At 40.6% G+C, this 27,393-nt stretch overlaps 1 protein-coding gene across 1 annotated transcript; it reads right to left on the bottom strand.

Annotated features, from left to right (window-relative positions):
* Nucleotides 1-1,988: 1,988 nt before the first annotated feature.
* On the bottom strand, nucleotides 1,989-27,149 carry LOC142209824 (uncharacterized). Its single transcript, XM_075278870.1, has 14 exons — nucleotides 27,129-27,149; nucleotides 20,907-20,960; nucleotides 19,783-19,836; nucleotides 18,469-18,677; nucleotides 16,519-16,572; nucleotides 15,656-15,703; nucleotides 15,255-15,497; nucleotides 14,601-14,666; nucleotides 13,677-13,736; nucleotides 11,924-12,178; nucleotides 10,102-10,182; nucleotides 5,067-5,135; nucleotides 4,444-4,536; nucleotides 1,989-3,404 (listed from the first exon to the last, which is right to left on the bottom strand). The coding sequence occupies exons 2-14, from the start codon at nucleotides 20,945-20,947 to the stop codon at nucleotides 3,373-3,375; spliced, it is 1,305 nt and encodes a 434-aa protein (XP_075134971.1). The 5' UTR covers nucleotides 20,948-20,960; nucleotides 27,129-27,149; the 3' UTR covers nucleotides 1,989-3,372.
* Between the last annotated feature and the right edge of the window lie 244 nt (nucleotides 27,150-27,393).

Here is a 27,393-nt window from a genome sequence, read left to right as displayed (position 1 = left end):
GTAAGGAAATTCCTTTGCCGACATACTGGAGTGCCTTTGAGCTTGTAGGATCGCCGTCCAATATGGGTCCAGTAAAGCAGATATAATACCTAGTCTTGGTACAGGTTGTGTGCCTTCTAAAAGGGATTGTGGGCATGTGGACAACCGTTACATGGCCTCCATGGCAGGCATTGCCAAAACCCGGCCAGTCAGAAGACCTATGTACCTTGAAACTATTTGATACAATTGTATGGAAAGGCCATACTAGGGCCCTGATACGTGGAGCCTAAAGGTTCCCTGCCACATAGGAAGACGCCAGTATTATAAATGGCACATGTTAGATGAGGCCTCTACAGATTTGATGGCGGTCCAGATGTGACACCACCAGAGTTCTGCTATATTATGGTCACTGATATGTTAGGGGCAGAGCATTTAGGGTAATTCAGTAAAATAATGTGACCATGTCTGTGTACCATGTGGCTCTATGTGGAGCCCTCCTGCTGTGAAAATTACTTTCGGGAATCATATAGGAGCCCAATACTAAGGATTTAGCCCACTATAACAGGATTATCTAAGGTTGGTTTTATACCAATAAAATCACACATAGCTGAACATTTTCCAAATTTATTCTTGATGATTTTGTTGTATTTGATATATATGGAATCAATCAGATATAAACGATGCTCACAAAGCTGCAATTGTTACAATGTATCAATTTAGATAATTATACGTAGCAAGAATACAAAACACAAATTATAAAGAAAGCTACAAGGAATAATCTGTATTGACATAAAACTGGGCAAGTCCTTTAAGGGGAATCTATCGCGAGAATATCACCTGCAAATAGTTTAGTTAGAATCACCTGGATCAAAGTGTTTTCCCTTTCTGAATCAGTGTCTCCATTACCACCCTTGGTGCTCCAAGGAGCTCATTTGCATATTGACAAAAACAGCAATAATTTTGCAGTAGAAACACCAAAGGGTAAAACATCTAATCTATCTATCTGCAGGGCTGGGGTGATATGCTGGGTCTGGTGACAGTAACCTATCTATCTGCAGGGCTGGGGAGATATGCTAGTTCTGGTGACAGTAACCTATCTATCTGCAGGGCTGGGGTGATATGCTGGGTCTGGTGACACTAACCTATCTATCTGCAGGACTGGGGTGATATGCTGGTTCTGGTGACAGTAACCTATCTATCTGCAGCGCTGGGGTGATATGCTGGGTCTGGTGACAGTAACCTATCTATCTGCAGGGCTGGGGTGATATGCTGGTTCTGGTGTCAGTAACCTATCTATCTGCAGGGCTGGGATGATATGCTGGTTCTGGTGACACTAACCTATCTATCTGCAGGACTGGGGTGATATGCTGGTTCTGGTGACAGTAACCTATCTATCTGCAGCGCTGGGGTGATATGCTGGGTCTGGTGACAGTAACCTATCTATCTGCAGGGCTGGGGTGATATGCTGGGTCTGGTGACACTAACCTATCTATCTGCAGGGCTGGGGTGATATGCTGGGTCTGGTGACAGTAACCTATCTATCTGCAGGGCTGGGGTGATATGCTGGGTCTGGTGACACTAACCTATCTATCTGCAGGGCTGGGGTGATATGCTGGTTCTGGTGACAGTAACCTATCTATCTGCAGGGCTGGGGTGATATGCTGGTTCTGGTGACACTAACCTATCTATCTGCAGGACTGGGGTGATATGCTGGTTCTGGTGACAGTAACCTATCTATCTGCAGGGCTGGGGTGATATGCTGGTTCTGGTGACACTAACCTATCTATCTGCAGGGCTGGGGTGATATGCTGGGTCTGCTGACAGTAACCTATCTATCTGCAGGGCTGGGGTGATATTCTGGTTCTGGTGACAGTAACCTATCTATCTGCAGGGCTGGGGTGATATGCTGGTTCTGGTGACAGTAACCTATCTATCTGCAGGGTTGGGGTGATATGCTGGTTCTGGTGACAGTAACCTATCTATCTGCAGGGTTGGGGTGATATGCTGGTTCTGGTGACTCTAACCTATCTATCTGCAGGACTGGGGTGATATGCTGGTTCTGGTGACAGTAACCTATCTATCTGCAGGGCTGGGGTGATATGCTGGGTCTGGTGACAGTAACCTATCTATCTGCAGGGCTGGGGTGATATGCTGGGTCTGGTGACACTAACCTATCTATCTGCAGGACTGGCTGGGTTCTGGGACACATTCCCTTTAAGGCAAAGGGATTTTGGAGATGCCCAAAAAAAAAAAAAAACACTGTTGGTGTCCAAGATGTTTTTGATTAGGACAGATTAATATTTACATCATTTCATAAATTTCCCTTATTAGAAAAGGAATCTATATATTTTATAAGAATCTTTGTAGACAAGATGATCACTGGCTGTCCTGTTACTAGGAGCACAGTGATCAGCAGCAATCTGGGAGCGAACCTGAGAGGAAGTATGCAGCACCACCACAGGTGATATGAGGTATTACACAGTTCGTATGGAAAAGAATGGGTTTTCTATAATGCATAGATGTGTGGGGTTGCTCTTTTTATAATACATAAAGTTGTGTTTGAAGTAAATAAACTTTTAAACAATTTTTGATTTTCTTGCTGTATCTGTGACATTACTAAATATTATAATATACTTTAATAACACATTTTGACTCCTTCCATGAAATCCTTCTCTGGAATCCACTTCTGCCCCTTCTGTATTCTTTGCCTTGTTCACCAGGCTTCTAACTGGATCACAGGTATACAGGCTCTAATACTACAAGGAAACTGAGTCGGTGGGTCAGCTATATCTTGGCTATTATAAAACTTAGAACAGTGGTTTTGGTGCCATATACTGTTTTTCAGTGTTATTTCCAGAGATATCAGTTGAGATTAGTATATTGATATATAGCTGTAGCTGCGCCAATCCTGACTGTGTTTATAACTGGTGATATCTCTGGAAGTAACACAGGTAGAACTGTGATCTTGGTGTCATGTGAAACAGGGAAGGTGAGTATCAGTGGTTCTTAGCTTTATGCACCTTCTCTGGGACCCTGAAGACCCCAGAATATAATAATACTACTTCTGGTAAACAAAACTGGCCAGAAAACCTTGCAAATATTTGCGAAACAAAACTTGCAAGGTTTGCCATCCCTATGTTCTCCCAAACACAGGGATGGGCTCAACGTATTCCTAAAACCATTTCCATATGGTTAGGGTGGATTCGACTTTAAATACTCTGGGAAGGTGGACATGGTCATACCATATAAGAAGAGTTTGTAGAACCTTCACGGTCTACAAGAATTACAATATGAAAGTTTCAAGCAAAATCTAACAAAATCACAACAAAGGATTTAACAAAGTTAGAAAATTGTAGAGTTGTTCACTGGCAAAACGTGGAACAAGTGGAGATCCTATTTGTGGTTGGCGTTGTCTACATAGTCCTCTGTGGAAGAAAAATATAAAGTGTAATTGTTTCAACTTTACAGAAATATTGCAATATTCAGAAGAACTGACTATATCCATAAGTCGGCCATTTTGAAAACGCTTTGCAATATGGTAACACATAAACCAACTTGTGGTGGACACATGTGCCCAACCTGCAGAGATGAGGTCACATGGCCATGTGTGTACAGAAGAAGGATAGAGGAGAAGAAGGAGAAGGAACAATTGAGCAATTAGGTCAGAGATACATGGAGGGACAGGTTGTGGACGGCCTTAAATGTCATAGTTGATAGTTAGACTTGAATTATGTGGGCAATGATAAGCCAGTGGTGGGGCTGGCAGAGGAGAAACCAAGGGAAGGTGGATTAAGTGGACAACAGAGTTAAGGGTGGGTTGGAGGGGTAGAAGGGTGTTAGGTGGGAGGCCAAAGAGAGAGATGTTACAGTAGTCTAGGAGGGAGATGATAAGGACATGGACCAGCATTTTGTAGACTCATAGTTGAAGAAAGAACATATCGGAGAGATGTTTTTGAGGTGGAGATAACCAAAAGTATGTGTCTTGAAAGACAAGGCAGAATCAAGGATTACCCCAAGGTAGAGGACTTTTGAGGCTGGTGAAACAGTGGTTAAGGGATCAGGTGAAGGGGCTGCAGGAGGTGGGGAAAAGATGATGATCCATGTTGAGTTTTAGGAAGTGGGAGGAAAGAAGGAGGCTACAGTGGATAGACACCATGGGATTGTGGATAGCAGAGTGATGGTATCTTGAGTGTCCTCAGCATAGGAGTGATACTGAAAGCCATGGGACTCAAGTCCTGCATGTCTGACTCTGTGTCCATGCCAAAAAAACTGGTTTCACCACAGAGAGATCTTTTTGAGGGACACAAAAGTATGGTCTACTACGTTTTTGATGTGAATGGACTCCAAGATCGACTAAAGAAAACTATCAAATATGGGGAGAGTCACGTGAGAAGGTCAGGATACTCTAAATACAAGCAGCGTATCTCCAAAAACAACGGGAATGTATTATATACACAAACGTACCAAAAGAGATAGAAAGAGGTGAATGTGGATTAAACAGGCAGCACTTGGGGGGTGCTGGATTCTGGGGTGTCCTGTTACAGCACACAATCATACCTGTGGAAGAGGGAAATGGATGATAAGACTGGAAGAAATAAAACTCATAACAGTCGGGAGGATGATGGAGCCTTAAACATGGTGCCCGCTTTGGAGGTAATTGACATAGAGGCCGAATCTCCACTGCTTGACCCAGGGGCAACATGTGCAATTCTAGATCTGTTTGCAGGTATCCTTTAGATATCAAGGCATCTAAAGTGCATGGGTGTCACCAGATGGAATGAGATTGCTGTGGGGGGTAGCAGTCCATTAATATGATAGACAGGGACCTACTGGAGACTCCTAGACAAGTTACTAGTACATTTCTATATCTACATAGTATATTTTATGAGTGATCAGGACTTCCAGGGTATAGACGCCCAGAGTTGACTTCTCCCAGTACTGAAGGTATTCACCCCCCCCCCCCCATACTACTTCACAGCCACCCAAATACAGAGACATTCGGAGATTGTTTATTTAGGTGGAATTCTTGGCCACGTCTTAAAGATGGGAATCTAACATGGCATCTACCATCAAAAGCAATGACTTACCATAAACAAATGCAAAGATAACCGGAATCAGAAACATCCCCCAGCGTTGCCATATTGTTCTTCCATTGCCTGAAAAAGGAAAATGATATCAGCAGTCCATAAAATTAGGCGTCCGAATTCTCAATGTTTGGGGTAAAGGGAAGCGACTTTGGTTAAAAATGACTTTCCATGGGCTAGTATTTCATTGACGGTACTATAACTATGATAAATCCAACGGAAAAAACATCCAGCGAAGCAGTGGAGTATGTTGAATAAAAACTACTCCTTTATTATAACAGCCTTAAAAGTCAGCACTACACATAGAATAGGAAAAAAGGGGGAGGGGGGCGTCAGACTGACGCGTTTCGGATGCTAATCCTTCTTCGAAGTCTGTACGCTACTAGGGAGAGGTAAGTCTTTATAACTCCATACACACACCTGATTTCACTAAGTTAATAAGATGGACTACCACACAGGTATTGTGGAGAACTTGAAACCCCTCCTCTAACACTGACATTAAAAACAAAGACACTACTGGATATATACATCATTGACATGAATCACAAAACAATACAAAGCGATTGCAGGTCGTGGAAAATTTTTCAAACAAGTTATTATGTTTAAAGAAGACTTTGAGACAAAACGAGATATGAATTTTGAAAAACATTTCAAAGCAGGAAAAACATGTTCTCTCACCCCACAACCTCAATATAAAAACCAAACCAATCCCACACAATATAAGCCTGTATAAATATATCCTAGAATGAAAACTTGACACTATATAAAAGTCCATGAGTCCTTATCTGTGCCGAGTCCAGAGAAAAAAGGGGGGTGGATGATGATTCGCTGATCTCCCGATCATGTGACTTTAACAGCAAGTTGTAATTGGATAGTCCGATCTCCTTCATGCCCATACTAAAGATGGCAAATTATGTAACATTGTTTCATATGACGCATGCTCAGGAGAGAAGACTGGTCACATGATCCCCATTGCGGATTATCATTGGTTGAAATGTAATATCAAGCAACAAGACGACTTTATCCGCTCCACTGTAATGGACTGTAAATGTTACTGGATCAGCGAACCTTTTTCAACCGCATCATGGACCGGACTTGTTTACAGCTACACTTCTTGAAGGACTACAACAGGTAAGTAAAAATATATAAATTAAAAGAATGCAAAAAACATATTATCATAGCATATAATTACATAATAACCACATAGACTATCCTTAGCTGGAAACAATCCATGGACTACACAAGAAAGCAGCACCAAAACCACAGGATCTACATTCCATTGATTATTCGCTTAGTAAATGGAAACTAAGCATGATATATATACGATACATCATTTCTCTGGTTTAAACCTACTGGGAACCGAGTATTGATGTTATAGATCCAATAGACCTCTCGCACTCTTAACCTATGTTCCCAGTCTCCACCTCTGATAGGCCTAGCAACATGACACCCTCCTGGATGTGAATAAGTTTATACGTTTGCTTACACTCAAACGGCATTTTTCAGAATCAGATATGGAGACGGATCAGCTTGGGGGAGGGTTGAAGGAGATGGTAAGATCCAATGAATTCCATGATCTCTTGTTCAAAGAACAATGTTGTCTACTTGAATTGCACAGTTTAAATGGTAAGGAACAACTCAGATTAGAAGGGAGTGACACCACAATGAAGGTAAAAAATCCATGGTATTATCCAGTGAAATCTAGAAATGCAACATTAGATGCTTTTCACACTGCGATTGAAAATGAAATCACGGAATTGTTTCACACGCATAAAGATTTACCTTTTGTAGACAATTTGGAAACAAAAGAAAGAGAACAGCTAAAGGAATTGAAAAATAACAGCAATTTAGTAATAAAAACCGCGGATAAAGGGGGTAGTGTGGTAGTGCTTAATCGACAAGATTATCTTGACTCAGCTTATGCCATCTTAAATGATGCTGAAACCTATAGACCCCTAGATGGAGATCCAACTAAGGTTTTTTATGAGAAATTGAATTGTCTCCTCCTAGAAGGTGTAAATCAAGGTATATTCACTGATAGGGAGTATAAGTATCTGTTAGTGCAACATCCTGTTACTCCTATTTTTTACGGGCTGCCTAAAGTGCACAAGGGGGGGGTCCCCCCTCCACTGAGACCCATCATCTCGGGTGTTAATTCTTTAAACGAGCATTTGTGCATTTGGGTGGATCGCCTGTTACAGCCCCTTGTTACCAGTGCACCAGGATACTTGAAGGACACAAAAGAAGTCCTTAAAACTTTTGATGGGTTCCAGTGGAGGGGGGATTTCTCCTGGGTCAGCTGTGACGTGGTGGCCCTTTACTCGTCCATTCCCCATTCTATTGCCTTGAATGCCTTGGGTTATTTTTTATACACCTACTCTGATTATGGCCCCGATTTAAATGAATATGTAATTAAGGTGGTGGAGTATTTGCTCCGCCACAATTATTTCATGTTCATGGGGCAATATTTTGTACAAATTAGAGGTGCGCCGATGGGGGCTTGTTTCTCCCCATCCCTTGCGAACATCACAATGGCATGGTGGGAGGAGAAACACCTCTATAACAGTTGTAACCCTTTTAGAGAGCGAATTTACTGGTATGGTAGGTATATGGACGATTGCCTGCTAGTATGGATTGGTGATACCAGTGATGTCCAAAAATTTATTGATTACATCAATAGTAATGGCTACAATCTAAGCTTTACATTTAATGTAGCGGATAATGTGATCAATTTTTTGGACATTTCATTAGAAGGAAACAGTACTAGTGGTAAGGTGATATGTAGTAATTATAGAAAACCACAGGCAGGAAACACCTTACTACATGCCCACAGTATGCATCCCAGACATACAATAAAGGCCCTGCCAGTTGGAGAATATCTTAGAATGAAAAGAAACTGTACTACACACAGTAGGTACACACAAGAGGCAGACATTGTCACTAGTAGATTAAAACAGAGAAAGTATCCGAATTGGGCTATTAAGAGAGCACAGAAAATAGCTACTGAGACAAAGAGGGAGGAATTGCTTTATGTCAATCGTTCACATAAACATAATAATGTGGATTTACATTTTACCACGAGATATAGCATTGAATACGATCAAATTGTTAAAATAATAAAAAACAATATGCCTATCCTTAACCAAGATCCCATCTTGAAAAAGATAGTTAGGAATGGATGCAATTTTGCGTCCTCACGGGGAGTAACCCTAGGCAACCAAATTTCTCCGAGTTTGATGATAGCCAGATGCAATGAGAAATCTGATACATGGCTTCACTTACGTGGTTTTTATAAATGTGGCTTTAATCGCTGTGGAGTTTGTCAGTGGGTAGATAAGACTACTAATTTCATGAGTTCTAACTTAACCCGATGTTTTAATATCAAAAGTTTCATTAATTGTAATAGTGATCATGTGATTTATTTAATCACCTGTACAGTATGTCAGTTAAATTATGTAGGCAGTACAGTCAGACCTTTGAAAATTAGAATAGCGGAACATCTACACGACATTACCAGTGCAAACAGCATCAGAAGTACGGGTGTGTCCAGACACTTTAAAAGTATACATGGGGGTCTTGTTGCCAGTTTCAGATTTAAAGGTATAGAGACAGTTGCTAGGCCTATCAGAGGTGGAGACTGGGAACATAGGTTAAGAGTGCGAGAGGTCTATTGGATCTATAACATCAATACTCGGTTCCCAGTAGGTTTAAACCAGAGAAATGATGTATCGTATATATATCATGCTTAGTTTCCATTTACTAAGCGAATAATCAATGGAATGTAGATCCTGTGGTTTTGGTGCTGCTTTCTTGTGTAGTCCATGGATTGTTTCCAGCTAAGGATAGTCTATGTGGTTATTATGTAATTATATGCTATGATAATATGTTTTTTGCATTCTTTTAATTTATATATTTTTACTTACCTGTTGTAGTCCTTCAAGAAGTGTAGCTGTAAACAAGTCCGGTCCATGATGCGGTTGAAAAAGGTTCGCTGATCCAGTAACATTTACAGTCCATTACAGTGGAGCGGATAAAGTCGTCTTGTTGCTTGATATTACATTTCAACCAATGATAATCCGCAATGGGGATCATGTGACCAGTCTTCTCTCCTGAGCATGCGTCATATGAAACAATGTTACATAATTTGCCATCTTTAGTATGGGCATGAAGGAGATCGGACTATCCAATTACAACTTGCTGTTAAAGTCACATGATCGGGAGATCAGCGAATCATCATCCACCCCCCTTTTTTCTCTGGACTCGGCACAGATAAGGACTCATGGACTTTTATATAGTGTCAAGTTTTCATTCTAGGATATATTTATACAGGCTTATATTGTGTGGGATTGGTTTGGTTTTTATATTGAGGTTGTGGGGTGAGAGAACATGTTTTTCCTGCTTTGAAATGTTTTTCAAAATTCATATCTCGTTTTGTCTCAAAGTCTTCTTTAAACATAATAACTTGTTTGAAAAATTTTCCACGACCTGCAATCGCTTTGTATTGTTTTGTTTTGTGATTCATGTCAATGATGTATATATCCAGTAGTGTCTTTGTTTTTAATGTCAGTGTTAGAGGAGGGGTTTCAAGTTCTCCACAATACCTGTGTGGTAGTCCATCTTATTAACTTAGTGAAATCAGGTGTGTGTATGGAGTTATAAAGACTTACCTCTCCCTAGTAGCGTACAGACTTCGAAGAAGGATTAGCATCCGAAACGCGTCAGTCTGACGCCCCCCTCCCCCTTTTTTCCTATTCTATGTGTAGTGCTGACTTTTAAGGCTGTTATAATAAAGGAGTAGTTTTTATTCAACATACTCCACTGCTTCGCTGGATGTTTTTTCCGTTGGATTTATCTCTGCAACTCTGCACCGAGAGAGTTTTCTCATCCGGGCGTGACCCTCCAAGGAGGCATATGTGGAACTACAGGCACCAGGAGAGCATATAGGCTGAGTATAATCAATTCCTTTTTCTTTTTCCCCAGTATTTTATAACTATGATAAGTATGTGAATCCATGAAGTCAGCATAGTCAGGTCATTACCTCCAGCGCTTTGTGTAGGCGTCACGTCATCAGGCCGGTCACTTTGACTTTTACTTGGGTTCCTTACAATTTTGTAGCACACTGCAATGACACAACAAGTCTCATTTGAGTAGACGTACTGTACGAAGCTTATTCTAGAGACTTCTGGACAGTGGTATTGATACCTAGAAGCTCTGTAGATCCTGAAGATACTTTGATATAGTGAAGATTGATACATTGGTAAAAATTCTTCTGACAAAGACTATCCAATAAAATGGAGGGATTGGAGAATACTGGAACTGTAAGCCAAGGTCACTTGTGAAAATTTTTAGTGGTTAGACATTAACTTATAGCCTTCAATGTGATTGCAATTTATGGATCTCTGGAGGAGAGAAGTTTTTCCGATTCTCCCCAAGTTGCCTTGCCAAAGTCTTCTCTACCTTTTGCTTGATCTTCACATTTATAAAGTGCTCGTAGTCTAATATTGACTTCTGGCAGGTTAATCAGTGAGAATAAGGGTTTGGCATGGGTAAATATTGAGAGGACCTCCCTTTAAGGTCCTTCAAACACAACTTATGTAAAACTTAGCGCCTAAGGTGTCCTGTTATGAGTAGAGATGAGCAAACTAGTTCGGATCAAACTGGGTTCAACATGATTTCTCCAAAGGTTTTGTGTTCAATGGAACACAAAACTTTTGGAGTTCATTATCTGCAAACTGGAAGTCCTCTTCTGGCCTCTTCCTACATGACCGGACTCAATGCTAACTCTAGGCTGGAAGAGACCAGAAGAAGACGAAGATAGAGCGCCACAAGGAGACAAAGAAGAGGTGAGAGAAAACGAATATAAATGTTTTTGATTTTTGTACACCTCCACTGGGCCTTCACCTCCAGAGTATAATAATTTCACTTCTGGTTCTATCTGAACTAGTTCAGACCAAACTTCAGAATAATCAAAACCAAGAGCAAAGCGAATTATCAGCAGTTTGCCCATCTTTAGTCATGAGGAAACCTCTTGTGGCAGTGTCCAATTGTACAGGACTAGTGGGATGCTCTCGAACATGAACTGTATTCAGGAACAACCTGATGTACCATTCTGTATCTTATAGACCATGTCCTGGGACTGGGACATGTTGGGGCAATCCAGAAGACCTGGTGTCTTACTAATAGTTTTGAGGACACGTTGTGACTTGCCCAGAATCACCTCTTCTTAAGAAGCAAGAGCATTCCCATCTTAAACAGAGGATTGATACTAAAGATAGGTGAACTTTGAGAGACTCATTTCATGAATATTTGCAAAGTTCATCCGCTGTTGAACTAGAAGTGATATTATTATCTTTATTATCCTCTTTGATGATCTTCTGACCTCTTCCAACCTCCTTAGTGATGTTACGGGCCCCATGGGACACCAAGGCCGATGATTCGGTCTCAGCAGTCATATGGGACATCCCAATATCATGGTACTTTAATACAAACATCACAACATCGGCGCACTTTACGTGATCGCTAAGGCTCAATCAGGGTCCTCAGGAGTCTTTTGGGGCTTGTGACCTCACCTAGTAGATAACTCAAGAGGGCCACAAGAGAGCCCAGGAGAGGTGAGGGAAGGTGAGTGTAAGTTTGCGGTCTGAAGAGACCACACAGTATAATAATGATTTATGGGTGGTGAACCCTAAAAGTTTCCTGAAATTTTTCAAAAATGAATTACAAATCTGGTTCAAACCAATTTGCTCATCTCTAGATAACACTCCTTTCTTTCCTCTCTCCAATGTCTGTCTCTCAGTAAAGTTTTGGGCCCATGAAATGTATAGTGAGGGACATTATTGATAGATATGTTGGCCCCATACCTTCAGAATTAATATTTGCGAAGTAGGTTGATCCTCGTCCTTTTCCATGTTCAACCCTCAAAGTTCCATAATCTTCATCTCCATTTATTTTGCAGGAAATGTCCAGGAGTGACTGGTTCTTGAAACATGCAGAGCAGCTCTTCAGTATGTCTTGTCTCTCTGGGCAAAGTATGACTTCATTAAAAGTGAAATTATAGGGATCTTGATTAATGACAATTGGACAATCTGTGATGGGAACTGTAACATTACACATTTCTGTAAGTGAAAAAAAAATAAAAAAATTAGATATTCAGTATATGGTGAACTAGTAATCATGGCTGGTTATCAGGAGGACACTACATGTATGAGAAGATAACCTGACCACAAAAAGGACATCATGGCTGGTTATCAGGAGGACACTACATGTATGAGAAGACAACCTGAACACAATAAGGACATCATGGCTGGTTATCAGGAGGACACTACATGTATGAGAAGATAACCCGGACACAATAAGGACATCATGGCTGGTTATTAGGAGGACACTACATGTATGAGAAGATAACCTGACCACAATAAGGACATCATGGCTGGTTATCAGGAGGACACTACATGTATGAGAAGATAACCTGACCACAATAAGGACATCATGGCTGGTTATCAGGAGGACACTACATGTATGAGAAGATAACCTGACCACAATAAGGACATCATGGCTGGTTATCAGGAGGACACTACATGTATGAGAAGATAACCTGACCACAATAAGGACATCATGGCTGGGTATCTGACAAGTCCCAGACCATAGAAGGTTCCTGCATTCATGGTCATATCCATTGGTAATCAATCAAGATAACAGACTAAGGTGAACAGAGAAAATCTTTAAAATGCTTCCTAAAATGTTTAATTACTTCTTTGTCCAAAAACATTTAACTTAAATTGTCTACAAATGTAAATATGGTTGTGTTCATAGGAAAACCCCTTTACACCAAGGGAGCCTTCACACGATGTAACGCTGCGCTCATTCTGATCGTAAAAACACGTTCAGAATGAGCGCGTAAAAAGCAGCTCCCATTGACAAGAATGGGAGCCGGCATACGTGCGCTCCCCATTGAAATTAATGGGAGGCTTTTTTCCCTATTGCTTTCAATGTATTACGCGCGTATTACAAAATTTAATATCATCTATAATATAATTAATAACTAATATAATCTCCAATTAATATAATCTATAACTAATGTAATCTATAACTAATATAATTTCCAATTAATATAATTTATAACTAATGGAATACTTCGCCTTTATTTACATTGAGACAATGTTACGTTTTATACATCGACTTCAATGAGATTACAGATATACAATGGTCTTGTGATCCATGAGAGGAGTTAATAGAGTGTTTAATGCAGCAACCCTATGGAAACAATGGGAGACATCTAGAGATGAGCGAGTAGTATTTCATGGAATACCTCGCTCCCATAGGAATGCGTGTAAGCGGCCGAACTACCCTTAGGTAATTGTATAGGGTTGTACAGTTTCTCAGCACAGTGGAGACAAATTAGAGTGTCCCGGTTAGTATCCTCTGTCTCTATGTAAGTTTCACCCTGTATTGTTGGTCGGTTCCCTTGCAAATAGGGACCTAAAATTGATAGACGGATCTGATCACCAATCGGTGAGCGGGATAAGTCCTCTGTATTGTCTACGGAGTGCCAACTATTTTTGCATTTTAGATAGACACATTAGATTATACACTGATTTAGAAACATTTCCGTACCATTGTAGTTTTCCATCGGTTCCATATCTTCATTTTTATCCTCCACGGATACTTTGCTCACTGGAAAATGGATTAAATAAAAAAAATTGCATCAAATGGCAAAGTCCAAAAACAGATTTAGTGCAAGGTCATGTGACTACATAAGTGTGTGTGTGTGTGTGTATGTGTGTGCGTGTGTATAGTCCTGTGGTCTATTATCTTCAAGGAATGTTCCAATTTTTAATGTGATGGAAAATTTGTGCCCCTGTCAAACCTGGTGGTAAAAAAATCAAGGTCTCCAACTTGTCTCATCTACGATAACATTCTGAGGCTGCCAATGTGCAGGGGAATACTGAAGTATCGTTCAGTGTTGGAGACACCACCCCTTACTATAAAGGGTAAATGCTGTTACAAAGTTGTCCAAAATTGTACAAACACAGCTGCTTTCTTTCAAAAACAGCACCACACCTGTCCACAGGTGCATTGTGGTATTGCAGCTCAGCCCCATTATCTTTATAGGACTTTAAAGGAGCCTAGAGCGTAGCTATTCTTTACCCTTAGTTCACATCTGCGTTTAGTAATCCGTTAGGGAGAGTCCGCATGGGGACCCCCCTACCCCCAAACAGACTATTTGGCAAGCGGTGTGCGGTGAACGCACACGGACCCTATAGACCATAATGGGGTCCGTGTGTTTGCCGCGAGATCTCCGCATGGAACATGCGGACATAAAATTAGATTGTGAAGTACTTTCCTGTCCACATGTTCCCTGTGTAGATCTCACGGCAAGCACACGGACCCCATTATAGTCTATGGGGTCCGTGTGCATTGACTGCACACCGCTTGCCAGTGCCAGTGCCTGAACGGATTACCAACGCAGATGTGAACCAGGCCTTAAATCTTTGATAATTCCTTTAACTCCTTAAGAAAATCTTTAAAGTTCCATACCTTTGGGATTGGCGGCTTCTTTCGATCTCTTCATCCTCTGTTGATTCTTCTCCACGAAGTTACAGTCTATTATTATACAAAAATGTATTTTCTTAACTCAAAATTTTCACAATTTTAATCACAATTTTGGAATTTGTTTTCCGCCCTCCATAGAAAACAGAATTTTACAAGATCCCCCTCCTCTTAACATTCTAAAATAGTTTAATCTAAAACCTTCCCCCAGTCCATGATCAAAGGAAATCCAAATTTTTGAAAACAAAAAGTGGCAACCAGTTACAATGTAATAAACTAACAAATTACGTCTAAAGATTACGTTGCAGTTTGGTTGTAACCACATTGGCCACCATTACAGATCCTACAGGACTGGTCAACCAAGTTACCACGGTTGACCGTAAATTGAGGGCTCTGGTTTACTCTATGTTCACACCTGCACTTGGGTTTCTGCTCTTCAGGTCCACTTGGAGACCCTAAAAACAGAAACCCAATCTGCTCAAAAATTGTATACACCTGTAAACTATAATGGGGTACGCCAAGTATCTGCCCAAAAAATAGGGAGAGAAGCCTTGTTTGCAACGAGGAACAGAATCCCCGAGCGCAGATGTGAACCAAGCCTTACTTGTATTTTTACTTTGACCCACACAATGAAATTGTTACCTTCAGAAGCCATTCTGATGGGGGCGCCGTTTGCAGTTCTTTTTTGAAATCTCACAGTTATAGGAATAGCATCGCTGCAATTAATTTCCAGTAGAGACATTCCCATAAAACAAGCCGTGCAGGACCCAAAAATCTGACGGCTTTCTGGGCAGAATATGGGTTTTTGGACAATAAAATTCTGGTCGTTGTGGGTGAGGATTACGGAAACATCCGGGGCGGGAACAGACATCATACAGCTGAAATCTGAGGATGGAGAATGTGAACATAATGTAGGGGACAAAGACTTGAATAGTGATTAGAAATAGTCATCTATAGAAGACTTAGATAGTGGACCCTCCTAGATATTTGTAGAGATGACCACAATAGGACATGGAGTATTCTACATATGCAATTATACTTACCAGAATGAGCCTGATACAGAAAGGAAGAGAAGGTAATCCAGAAAAGACCTGGAAATAAGGAAAATCTTTGAGTAACTATGGCTGTAATCGATTAGATCCCCAACCTGAGATGAGGTCACTCGTCAAATATCATCCAGACCTTGTCATACGTAGCGATGGGCAAACCGGTTCATTTAGAAGTGAATTTGACCAGAAATTTCCAAAAGTTTCGGGTTCAAGCCAAAAACAAAACTTTTGGGATTTGTCACCCACAAAACTCTATTACACTGTGGGGTCCCAGAATAAATGGAGACCCAGAGGAGGTGAGGGAAAATAACAAACAATTATGTCCACTTTGTCTCACCTCTCTTGTATCCTCCCAGTGACCTATTCAGCCTTTTTTCTCAAGTCACAAGCCTCAGGGACACCACTAAGACCTGTGATTGGGCTTCAGTGGTTATATGGGGTGTGCTGAGCATCAGGGTATCATGGCCCTTGATGTATTCCATGTGATCGCTAAGGCTTGACTGACACTGGAGCATATGACATCAATGAAGACTAGAAGAGGCCTAAGGAGGCCGTGAGGGAATGCCGGATGTTGCACCTGCCTAAAACTTTTTTAAAGTAATGTATAAGGAGCAAACTCTATATTGTAAGTAAGTACCTTATAGCAGAGCTGTCCAGTTATCCAGTACCCTCTGGGGGATACCAGATGCCAAGGAGGAAGGGTGACCAAGACATTCTTCCTTGACAAGGGTGTTTACGTAAAGGGCTAGAGCAAAGAACTACATTTTTGAGCTGGATGAAGAAAAGCCTATCTACTCATAAAAGCTAATCTTTGGGGTCATGTAGAACTTGTTCCAAAAACTTTTTAGATGACTTACAATTTCCAATGGCTTTTTTAGGCAATGTCACTTTGAATTTCTTCAAAAAACCTCCTAAAGAAAGAAGGAAATATCAGTTAAGGGTCAGAAGTTTTTCTCACATGACATTAACCTTCTAAACCAATGGGGCATCAGGAAAAGGACCATAGCCAATGCCATAAGCTGGAGATACACAGGGTCTATGTATTAAAGGGGCAAAAAATTCTTAACGGAGTCATTGAGGATTAGAAAACATGGCTGCTTTTTTCTTCATCTGGAAGTGACATCAAGTCCGTTGGTCAATGAGATCCAGCATGGCCATATGGTCAACGGACATGATGTCACTTTTTGAGAAGAAGAAAGTAGCCATGTTTCCTACTCTTGGATAATTCCTTTAACTGCTTAGGTATGTCTGTCATCCCATGTTTTACCAGTTGTGGGCTCCAAGGACATCTAGATTTTTGGGTGAATATTATCACAAGGAAGGTGTAACCGAACAGATGTGGATCTACTGCATCACTAAACTGATTGACTTTGGGCTACTCCTGAGAGTGTTGTCTAGGTGGTCCCCTGGTATTCACCCTTTAACTCCAGCACAGGGATCTGGACTAGGGGTACAGGCAGAGAAGAGGTCACAGCAGGCAGAGTTCATGTAATATAGGTTATCAGGCAACAAATTAGGACAGGTAGAACAAGTTCAGAGTCAATAAGAAGCCGACGTGAAACACAGGTATACGGAAAATGAAGCCGTAGAGAAAACAACACCTCAGGATACGGCACGCTAAGAACCTGATCAGGCAGGAACATGTGGGAGAAGCTTTTGTAAATAGCCCATAGGTGCGGGAAATTGGCTGCAAACACAACAAAAGGTTTACAGCTTCTTAAAGTTCCTTCGCACCCTACAGGCAAAAAATGAAACAAGGAGAAACAAAAACAGCAGCGAGCTGTATATGGTGACATAACATTTGGTGAGTGGCTAAATGTATTTAAAGAGAGCCTCTCACTTTTTGTGGTTGTGACGACCAGAACCACTGATGAGCCTGTGAACCACTTTGAAGGGGGGTTCCTCCCTAGGTGTTGTAGCTGCAGGATCCGTGCCACACTGAGTGTCCAAGGAATGCCAATAGGACTGGAAGATAAGGACCACCAACGCGTTTTGGGCTGAATGCCCTTTTTCAAGTGTAATGAACTCCTTAATGTCTGGATGCATCCAGAAAAAGGGCAGTCAGCACGAAACGCGTTGTGTTTTATTGGACATCAATGAAGAACGTTTGCTTGTACTTTCTGGTGAAGCGCGGTGGTCCTTATCTTCCGGTCCTATTGGCAAGACCAGCACGGAGGGCAGAGAAAGAATGCTAGAGCCGTGGCAAGGCGGTGTTACAGAAGGGAGAGAGGGGGCATGTAATAAATCCCCCCCCCTAATATCCCCCAGACCCATTCCTGACATATTTTATTTGGGTCTTGGAACAGAGTCAAAAAAGACAACCAGCATCTGTGTGTTACAGCAGGAACTGAGGTCTGACTGCAGCCATAGATAAGATGGACTAATGGGCACCTTCTCTATGTACCTGGGCTTTTATGCTGACTATGAGTGACCACTGACCTATAGTCCTTTAGGCTATCACAGCAATATGGGGAAGTCCATTTGATCCTCGAGGACTCAACTTTTTTTCTTCGTAGTATAAAGCCCAGCGAAAACCATGCAGAAACCCAATGAACCCCATTATAGTTTGTGGGGTTTTGGCAGGTAACCACTTTCTAAGCAAACAGGGTCTCTTTCTTTTTGGGTCCCTGTGCGGACCCGAACAACGGAGACCTGAACGCTAGTGTGAACCTAGTGTAAGGGGGTACTGCAGGTCCCACTATGTTTTACCAAGAGCATCTACATATTTTTCTCTTCTGCTTCACCTAAGTCTTAATTAATTTGATCCGTAACTGTTTTTTGGATTGAGATTAGAAGGAAATACTTGCCAGATTTTGTACGTGGGCCCTTGATGACTACCACCGCTTTTATCTTCTTCCTTTTGCGTCTCCTCTGCCTCCTCTTCCTCCCTCTTTTTTGGACAGGTAGGACACCGTTTGGTTCAGTAGCACTTTCTGAGGGTGGTGAAGGTGTCTTCTCGAAATCCTGGTCAATGTCACAGGGTTGAAGGACCTTTTTACTTTTGTGTATGAAGCATCTAAAAAAAATTACAACAGATTCATCATTATTACTTTATTTTTGGAAGACGTGATCCCACCAACTATGGGAAGAGTGAAGCGCGGATTTAATTCCTTGAGTATGCAACGTTTTGGTGCACAACATTGACCATAAATGACATTTTAATATTATTCTGTGGGTCAGTATGAGATTATTTCTTTGTCACCACATTTTAAGACCCATAACATTTTTATCCGCCATTAATCAAGAATCATAAGGACTTGTGTTTTGCAAGACGATCAGTATTTTTTTGTGCCATTTTGGGGGTTAATTCAACTTTTTGGATTAGTTTTGTATTCTCTCTCCTATGTGCACATTGTCCCCCACTCCCAGATTCTTATGTTATATAGAAACCTGGAAATAATGTTCAATTCCTTAAAAAATATCAAAATATATACCATTTATAGCCTCCCCCTGGTCCAATCTAAAACTGATTCCCAATGGAATATAAAGGGGTTTGTCTCTAGGGAGCCATCTATTTTGAGAAAGAAGGGTCTCTCGATGATAAACTGATCCCAGGCTGTCACAATGCTAAGATCTACAATCAGATGAAATCTATGAATCTAGCAGAAAGTGTTCCATTTTGCTGCAGCACCACCGCAGGCCAAGTGAAGTATTACACAGTTCTCATGGAGAGTAAAGGGCCGTTATAGGTATAATGGGTCCTCCAAAGGGAGAAAAATGCTCTCTTCACTCTAATAGATGAGGACAATAAATGGGGTACCTTCACCCCCTTCTATCAAGTGTAATACAAATCATAATGGGGTATTTGCAAATGTGTTTAATGTGTTTAGAGACTTTTTATATCTTTATATGCTTGTAAGGCTTCTGACTAGAACATCGAATTGTCTGAAAAGTTTGGGAAAGTAGATTAATAACCAAAAGTTACCAGTTGAACAACTACTTCTTCTTTTTTGTCCCATAAACAAATTGTTAGACAAATTGGGGCAATTTCGATTTGCACTGACTTTATTTAGACCAAACCCAATCTGACTGCCGATTGGAGTGAATCCGACCCAAGACGATCCTCTCTATTCCCGACGTATGACGCACAACATATATACAGATGGGCCACATTCACTTACCCCTCTTCCTGGGCGGGTGACTCTTTGGGAATCACTGCGATTTCTGCAGGACTTCTGTTGATAAAAAGCAATTGTGTATGTCTATACATGTATATACCAAAGCCAACATGATAAGGGAATGCAGATGGTACCGAGGACAGTATCTGTAAAATGGTATGGCCTATGTTGGTGCTATATAAGCAAGGGAAATATATAAATATACATTATATAGTCAAAGCCACAGCTCCTCATAGATGTTCTCAGATACAACAATATCCACAGGACTCACAAATACAATGCAAGTGATATGTCCAACCATATAAAATGTCAGCAAAAAGTCCCACCGTATACCAGCCATGTGACTTAACATACAGAGTAACATACACAGGCCCCAATGCAAAAGCTCAGCTTGGGCTCAGCTTTGGCTCCGCTTGGGCTTCTTGCATCCCATCAATACATATTAACAACCTTTTCATTTCTCTTTCCTTATCTATCTGGGTCCAGACTGCCATGAAGTTTATCATCAATCCCATGCTTGGTCGATGCCCCCCACATGGCAATTGTGCCTTAGCTTCCCTCTACAGTATTCTCCTCTTTGCTGACCATCCACTAACTTTATTTTCTCCTCTCTGACATTGGAAGGCAGTATATCATAAATCATCTCATTCCAGTGGATCGGAGGGCAGGAGTAGTAAATGCTCAATGTACAGACAGCCGTCCATCAAAGGAAAGTAGAAAGGTGATCAAAGAAATTTGTCCAGCCCTAGTGAGATGAGGGTGACTTGTGGGCTCCCTGTATTTCGGGATGGTGGGAACTGCAACTGCTAACCCAGTCCTCACCATGCAAAATGTCAGACATATGTCCAACTGTACAAACTTTACCGATGTACGACCTACTGTATAATGGAAAGTGACATCCATACACCTCATAAGTGATAACCACATGTCCCGTACAAGTGCTAACCACATGCCTTCTTTGTTGTATCTCTCCTCTATAGCTACAGTCATTGCATGGTTTCATACTGATGTCATATCAGATCTGGTATTGTCAGGGAAAAGATTATTAGTCAGATATTGCCATGTAACCTCATAGTGATCTATGCAACAAGTGGGGTCGTGCTCTCACAGTCTGTACGATCACTTACGCTTTCTCCGGAGTGGGAGAGTCATCTGCGATCACAGCCATGTCTTCAATATTCCTGGTGAACGAAGACAGCAAAAATATAAGTACTGAAGCTATGCAGTTATACGGTTTATATGGCCACCGTTATGTGAAAATGGCCACCACCACATGTATGACCAGGAAATACAGAAGTGACACTGTCTTTGATGTTATAGCATCATCTAACAGTCTATCTACTTTGTCTGTCTGTTGTGCAATAGAGCAGTTCCTTCTTTAAACTCACTTTTTACTGACAAGACAATTCTGTGAAAAATATTTTGTTAGGGACTTTTTTGGGCAGTGCCAATTACGCCAATGCAAATATGTGTTAAAGCGAGTGTCAGTGCAGTGTATGGTTTAAGCTGGAGTTTGTATCCACTGCTTACCAGCCATTTTTCCATAGTCATTCATGTCACTTTGATATAACTTGAGCAGTGTTTTCCCTCAAGAGCAAGAAATTGGATAGATAGGTTCCTGGGAGCGCTGGCAGTATTCTACACTATGTTTTATAGATAGGTTCCTAGGAGCCCTGACAGTGTTCTACACTATGTTTTATAGATAGGTTCCTAGGAGTCCTAAGAGTAGATAGGTTCCTAGGAGTCCTGACAGTGTTCTACACTATATTTTATAGATAGGTTCCTAGGAGTCCTGACAGTATTCTACACTATGTTTTATAGATAGGTTCCTAGGAGCCCTGAAAGTGTTCTACACTATGTTTTATAGATAGGTTCCTAGGAGTCCTAAGAGTAGATAGGTTCCTAGGAGTCCTGACAGTGTTCTACACTATGTTTTATAGATAGGTTCCTAGGAGTCCTGACAGTATTCTACACTATGTTTTATAGATAGGTTCCTAGGAGCCCTGACAGTGTTCTACACTATGTTTTATAGATAGGTTCCTAGGAGTCCTAAGAGTAGATAGGTTCCTAGGAGTCCTGACAGTGTTCTACACTATGTTTTATAGATAGGTTCCTAGGAGCCCTGACAGTGTTCTACACTATCTTTTATAGATAGGTTCCTAGGAGTCCTAAGAGTAGATAGGTTCCTAGGAGTCCTGACAGTGTTCTACACTATGTTTTATAGATAGGTTCCTAGGAGTCCTGACAGTATTCTACACTATGTTTTATAGATAGGTTCCTAGGAGACCTGACAGTATTCTACACTATGTTTTATAGATAGGTTCCTAGGAGCCCTGACAGTATTCTACACTATGTATTATAGATAGGTTCCTAGGAGCCCTGACAGTGTCATACACTATGTTTTATAGATAGGTTCCTAGGAGCCCTGACAGTGTCATACACTATGTATTATAGATAGGTTCCTAGGAGTCCTGACAGTGTTATACACTATGTTTTATAGATAGGTTCCTAGGAGTCCTGACAGTATTCTACACTATGTTTTATAGATAGGTGCCTAGGAGTCCTGACAGTGTTATACACTATGTTTTATAGATAGGTTCCTAGGAGTCCTGACAGTGTTATACACTATGTTTTATAGATAGGTTCCTAGGAGCCCTGACAGTATTACACACTATGTTTTATAGATAGGTTCCTAGGAGTCCTGACAGTGTTATACACTATGTTTTATAGATAGGTTCCTAGGAGCCCTGACAGTGTTATACACTATGTTTTATAGATAGGTTCCTAGGAGCCCTGACAGTGTTCTACACTATGTTTTATAGATAGGTTCCTAGGAGCCCTGACATTGTTCTACAGTATGTTATATAGATAGGTTCCTAGGAGTCCTGACAGTGTTATACACTATGTTTTATAGATAGGTTCCTAGGAGCCCTGACAGTATTACACACTATGTTTTATAGATAGGTTCCTAGGAGCTCTGACAGTGTTCTACACTATGTTATATAGATAGGTTCCTAGGAGCCCTGACAGTATTCTACACTATGTTTTATAGATAGGTTCCTAGGAGCCCTGACAGTGTTCTACACTATGTTTTACAGATAGGTTCCTAGGAGCCCTAAGAGTATTCTACACTATGTTTTATAGATAGGTTCCTAGGAGCCCTGACAGTATTCTACACTATGTTATATAGATAGGTTCCTAGGAGTCCTGACAGTGTTCTACACTATGTTATATAGATAGGTTCCTAGGAGCCCTGACAGTATTCTACACTATGTTTTACAGATAGGTTCCTAGGAGCCCTAAGAGTATTCTACACTATGTTTTATAGATAGGTTCCTAGGAGCCCTGACAGTGTTATACACTATGTATTATAGATAGGTTCCTAGGAGCCCTGACAGTGTTATACACTATGTTTTATAGATAGGTTCCTAGGAGTCCTAAGAGTAGATAGGTTCCTAGGAGTCCTGACAGTGTTCTACACTATGTTTTATAAGCGAGTGTCAGTGCAGTGTATGGTTTAAGCTGGAGTTTGTATCCACTGCTTACCAGCCATTTTTCCATAGTCATTCATGTCACTTTGATATAACTTGAGCAGTGTTTGCCCTCAAGAGCAAGAAATTGGATAGATGGGTTCCTGGGAGCGCTGGCAGTATTCTACACTATGTTTTATAGATAGGTTCCTAGGAGCCCTGACAGTGTTCTACACTATGTTTTATAGATAGGTTCCTAGGAGTCCTAAGAGTAGATAGGTTCCTAGGAGTCCTGACAGTGTTCTACACTATGTTTTATAGATAGGTTCCTAGGAGTCCTGACAGTATTCTACACTATGTTTTATAGATAGGTTCCTAGGATTCCTGACAGTGTTCTACACTATGTTTTATAGATAGGTTCCTAGGAGTCCTAAGAGTAGATAGGTTCCTAGGAGTCCCGACAGTGTTCTACACTATGTTTTATAGATAGGTTCCTAGGAGTCCTGACAGTATTCTACACGCTATGTTTTATAGATAGGTTCCTAGGAGTCCTGACAGTGTTATACACTATCTTTTATAGATAGGTTCCTAGGAGCCCTGACAGTGTTATACACTATGTTTTATAGATAGGTTCCTAGGAGCCCTGACAGTGTTCTACACTATGTTTTATAGATAGGTTCCTAGGAGCCCTGACATTGTTCTACAGTACGTTATATAGATAGGTTCCTAGGAGTCCTGACAGTGTTATACACTATGTTTTATAGATAGGTTCCTAGGAGCTCTGACAGTATTCTACACTATGTTATATAGATAGGTTCCTAGGAGTCCTGACAGTGTTCTACACTATGTTATATAGATAGGTTCCTAGGAGCCCTGACAGTATTCTACACTATGTTTTACAGATAGGTTCCTAGGAGCCCTGACAGTGTTCTACACTATGTATTATAGATAGGTTCCTAGGAGCCCTGACAGTGTTATACACTATGTTTTATAGATAGGTTCCTAGGAGCTCTGACAGTGTCATATACAATGTTTTAAGGCAATTTAGTAAGTTGTTTTGTACCAAACTTATTCGCCCGAAACACATCTTGGTCCTGAAATACCTGAACCCGAAACTATACAAATCTTGAAAGGTTTGCCAGAGGTGCCGGAGGATGAAATGAATCACAGTTTTTCATGAGTAAAGGTCATGGTATACTAAAGTGGCAATACAGAAGGAAATAATAAACAGCGCTATCCAAATGTTTACATTCTCCTTATCAACCGACATAATAAGTGATAACAAGTTAGTTCAATATCTGCAGGGAAAAACGTGGATATGTCATAATTCTCCTATTATTGTATTCTTATTGTATATACCGTATATACTCGAGTATAAGCTGAATTTTTAAGCATAGTTTTTGTGCTGAAAAAGCCCCCCTCAGCTTATACTCGAGTCAAGCAAAAAAAAAAAAAAATATATATATATATATATTTTTTTTTATTTTTTTTTTTTTTGTGGGGGGGGGGGTCTATGACCAGCCGCAATAGTAATGTATAGAATCTCTCATAAAATAGTGAAAAAAAAAGAAGCTTTAAAAAAATATAATAAAAGAATAAAGTAAATAAAAGTTCTAAATCCCTCCTTTCCCTAGAATACATATAAAAGTAGAAAATGACTATGACACACATACACATTAGGTCTCCCTGTGTCTGACAGTGCCCGGTCTACTGAATATAGGGGATCTACAGTGCTCCTGTTCCGTCGGGAAGGGGTTAATAGGAGCACTGCAGATCCCCTATATTCAGCCAGACTGAATTCCAAGTGGGGGAGAAAAAATCCCAGTCCTCAAGCTCAGGGAAGGGGCAGACAGACAACCAAAACACCACCTCCCCTTCCCCAGCACCTACTGAACCCAAAAAACATTTTAATTGAAATTTTCCAGTAGCTGCTGCATTTCCCCCCTTGGCTTATACTCGAGTCAATAAGTTTTCCCAGTTTTTGTGGTAAAATTAGGGGCCTCGGCTTATACTCGGGACGGCTTATACTCGAGTATATACGGTATGCCGAACTGATCATAGTGGGAAAAAAAAATTCCATTTTATCCAATAATGTTATTTATTGTACGGTCCCATAAATTGTGATGGAAACAACATTTCAGAGTGATGATCTGGACTGAGGTAAGCCTGGATGTCTCATGTATGAGAAGGGACACAAGGGGTATTATGGCTGGTCTGGCTATAGGGGCCCCGGTCAGCTGTCCCTGTCATTTGCACACCATGGCGAAAAATATTAGGAGGATTAAATTAAGTATTTGCTACACCCTTTTTGATCTACTTTGCACAAGAAAATTTGCAACATATTCGTTCTTTTCTGTTTCATAAATGTGTTGTAAAGCGAGACCCTTCTAATCCTCGCCCATTCTGGGGCACATTTTACAAAAAATTCAAGCCTGTCGTATTTCTCTGTTCTTTCCAGTGTGGACTGTTCATAAATATGTCGTAAATGTGGTGCATCGTGCAATCGGTGCAAATGTCGGACTTCTATTGATAAATATATTGTAACCATAAAGAAAGCCCCACGCTATTATAGAAGACATTACAATACATTTTTATTAATACATAGTAAAATACAGAAATAGGATAAAAATCACGTAACAAATAAAGAAAATAGAAAAAAAGGGGAGTGCAAAGAAGTAATATCCGGATTGCCATAAGAAAACAGTGCAACGAAAGAAGAAGGTGCGTACAAAACATGATGCAACATTTCATGTAAGAAATGAACTAATAAGGAAGACAAGCAAACACTATAACTAACAATAAAGATGACTGCAAATCCCAATGATAGTACGAAGTATAATAAAGATAATCTAGAGAGCAGCAGAAACATAGTAACGTGCCTAGAGGGATAAAAACCCCAAACCAATAGGCCGCACTTGTACCCGACGTGCGTATCATCTGTCACCAGCTCCCATAATACAGGGACAGGGATCCATGTGAGGGCCAAGCTGATGGCCCAGCAGCAACCAGATATCTAAGGCCTATCCTAAGACTACGACATAAATTAAAAAATCCTGGAAAATACAACTTTACGTGTAAAAAACGCACCTCCTACAGATACTGTATGTTGAATAAAATAAGGGACAGATTATATGCCCTGGTAGAGACATATAGAACTGGAAATGAGTACTTTCACTTTGTATCACGAGACACCACCCTAGGCCAGAGCCAGTCTATCTATCTATCTATCTATCTATCTATCTATCTATCTATCTATCTATCTATCTATCTATCTATCTATCTATCTATCTATCTATCTATCTATCTATCTATCTATCTATCTATCTATCTATCTATCTATCTATCTATCTATCTATCTATCTATCTATCTATCTATCTATCTATCTATCTATCTATCTATCTATCTATCTATCTATCTATCTATCTATCTATCTATCTATCTATCTATCTATCTATCTATCTATCTATCTATCTATCTATCTATCTATCTATCTATCTATCTATCTATCTATCTATCTATCTATCTATCTATCTATCTATCTATCTATCTATCTATCTATCTATCTATCTATCTATCTATCTATCTATCTATCTATCTATCTATCTATCTATCTATCTATCTATCTATCTATCTATCTATCTATCTATCGGTCTGGGTGCAAATTGCAAACCCCTAATGTCAGCTCTGCGCCCTTGCACAACTCCTGGCCTGGCCTGTATGTACATGGTGACAACGCCCTTCGATCTCTGCAACGTAAAAAGTGTTTTTGTACAGTTGACACTTTCTAGTTAACGTTCTCTATGACTGACAGATGAGAAATCTGCAGCAGACACATCAGAACGGTCCTTGTATTACAGATTTATGCACACATGACTTACCTCCACACTCTCTCTCTCTGGAGTTCGGCTTTTCTCTTCTAACTTTAGTTTTATTTACTTCCTAGTTTACGTCATCTTCACCGCCCCCTTAAAGGAACACTGACCATAAAACATCAAAACAATCTCTTAAGAACTTTTCCTTGTTCCTTACTAGAGATGAGCGAACAGTGTTCTATTGAACTCATGTTCGATCGGATATTAGGCTGTTCGGCATGTTCGAATCGAATCGAACACCGCGTGGTAAAGTGCGCCATTACTCGATTCC

The sequence above is a fragment of the Leptodactylus fuscus genome, chromosome 6 (genome assembly GCF_031893055.1).
Source record: "Leptodactylus fuscus isolate aLepFus1 chromosome 6, aLepFus1.hap2, whole genome shotgun sequence".
NCBI classification, from domain to species: domain Eukaryota; kingdom Metazoa; phylum Chordata; class Amphibia; order Anura; family Leptodactylidae; genus Leptodactylus; species Leptodactylus fuscus.
Note: the sequence above shows the minus strand (reverse complement) of the source record. Positions and strands in the feature narration are given on the sequence as shown.

Bases quoted from the DNA above. Each gene is read 5' to 3' on its own strand.
- LOC142209824 (XM_075278870.1), bottom strand. From the start codon at position 20,947: ATGGCTGTGATCGCAGATGACTCTCCCACTCCGGAGAAAGC. The intron at 12,179-13,676 runs GTACGGAAATGT...TTTCACTTACAG, and splicing joins ACCGATGGAAAACTACAATG to AAATGTGTAATGTTACAGTT. The intron at 10,183-11,923 runs GTATGGGGCCAA...GTGTCATTGCAG, and splicing joins CGCAAATATTAATTCTGAAG to TGTGCTACAAAATTGTAAGG.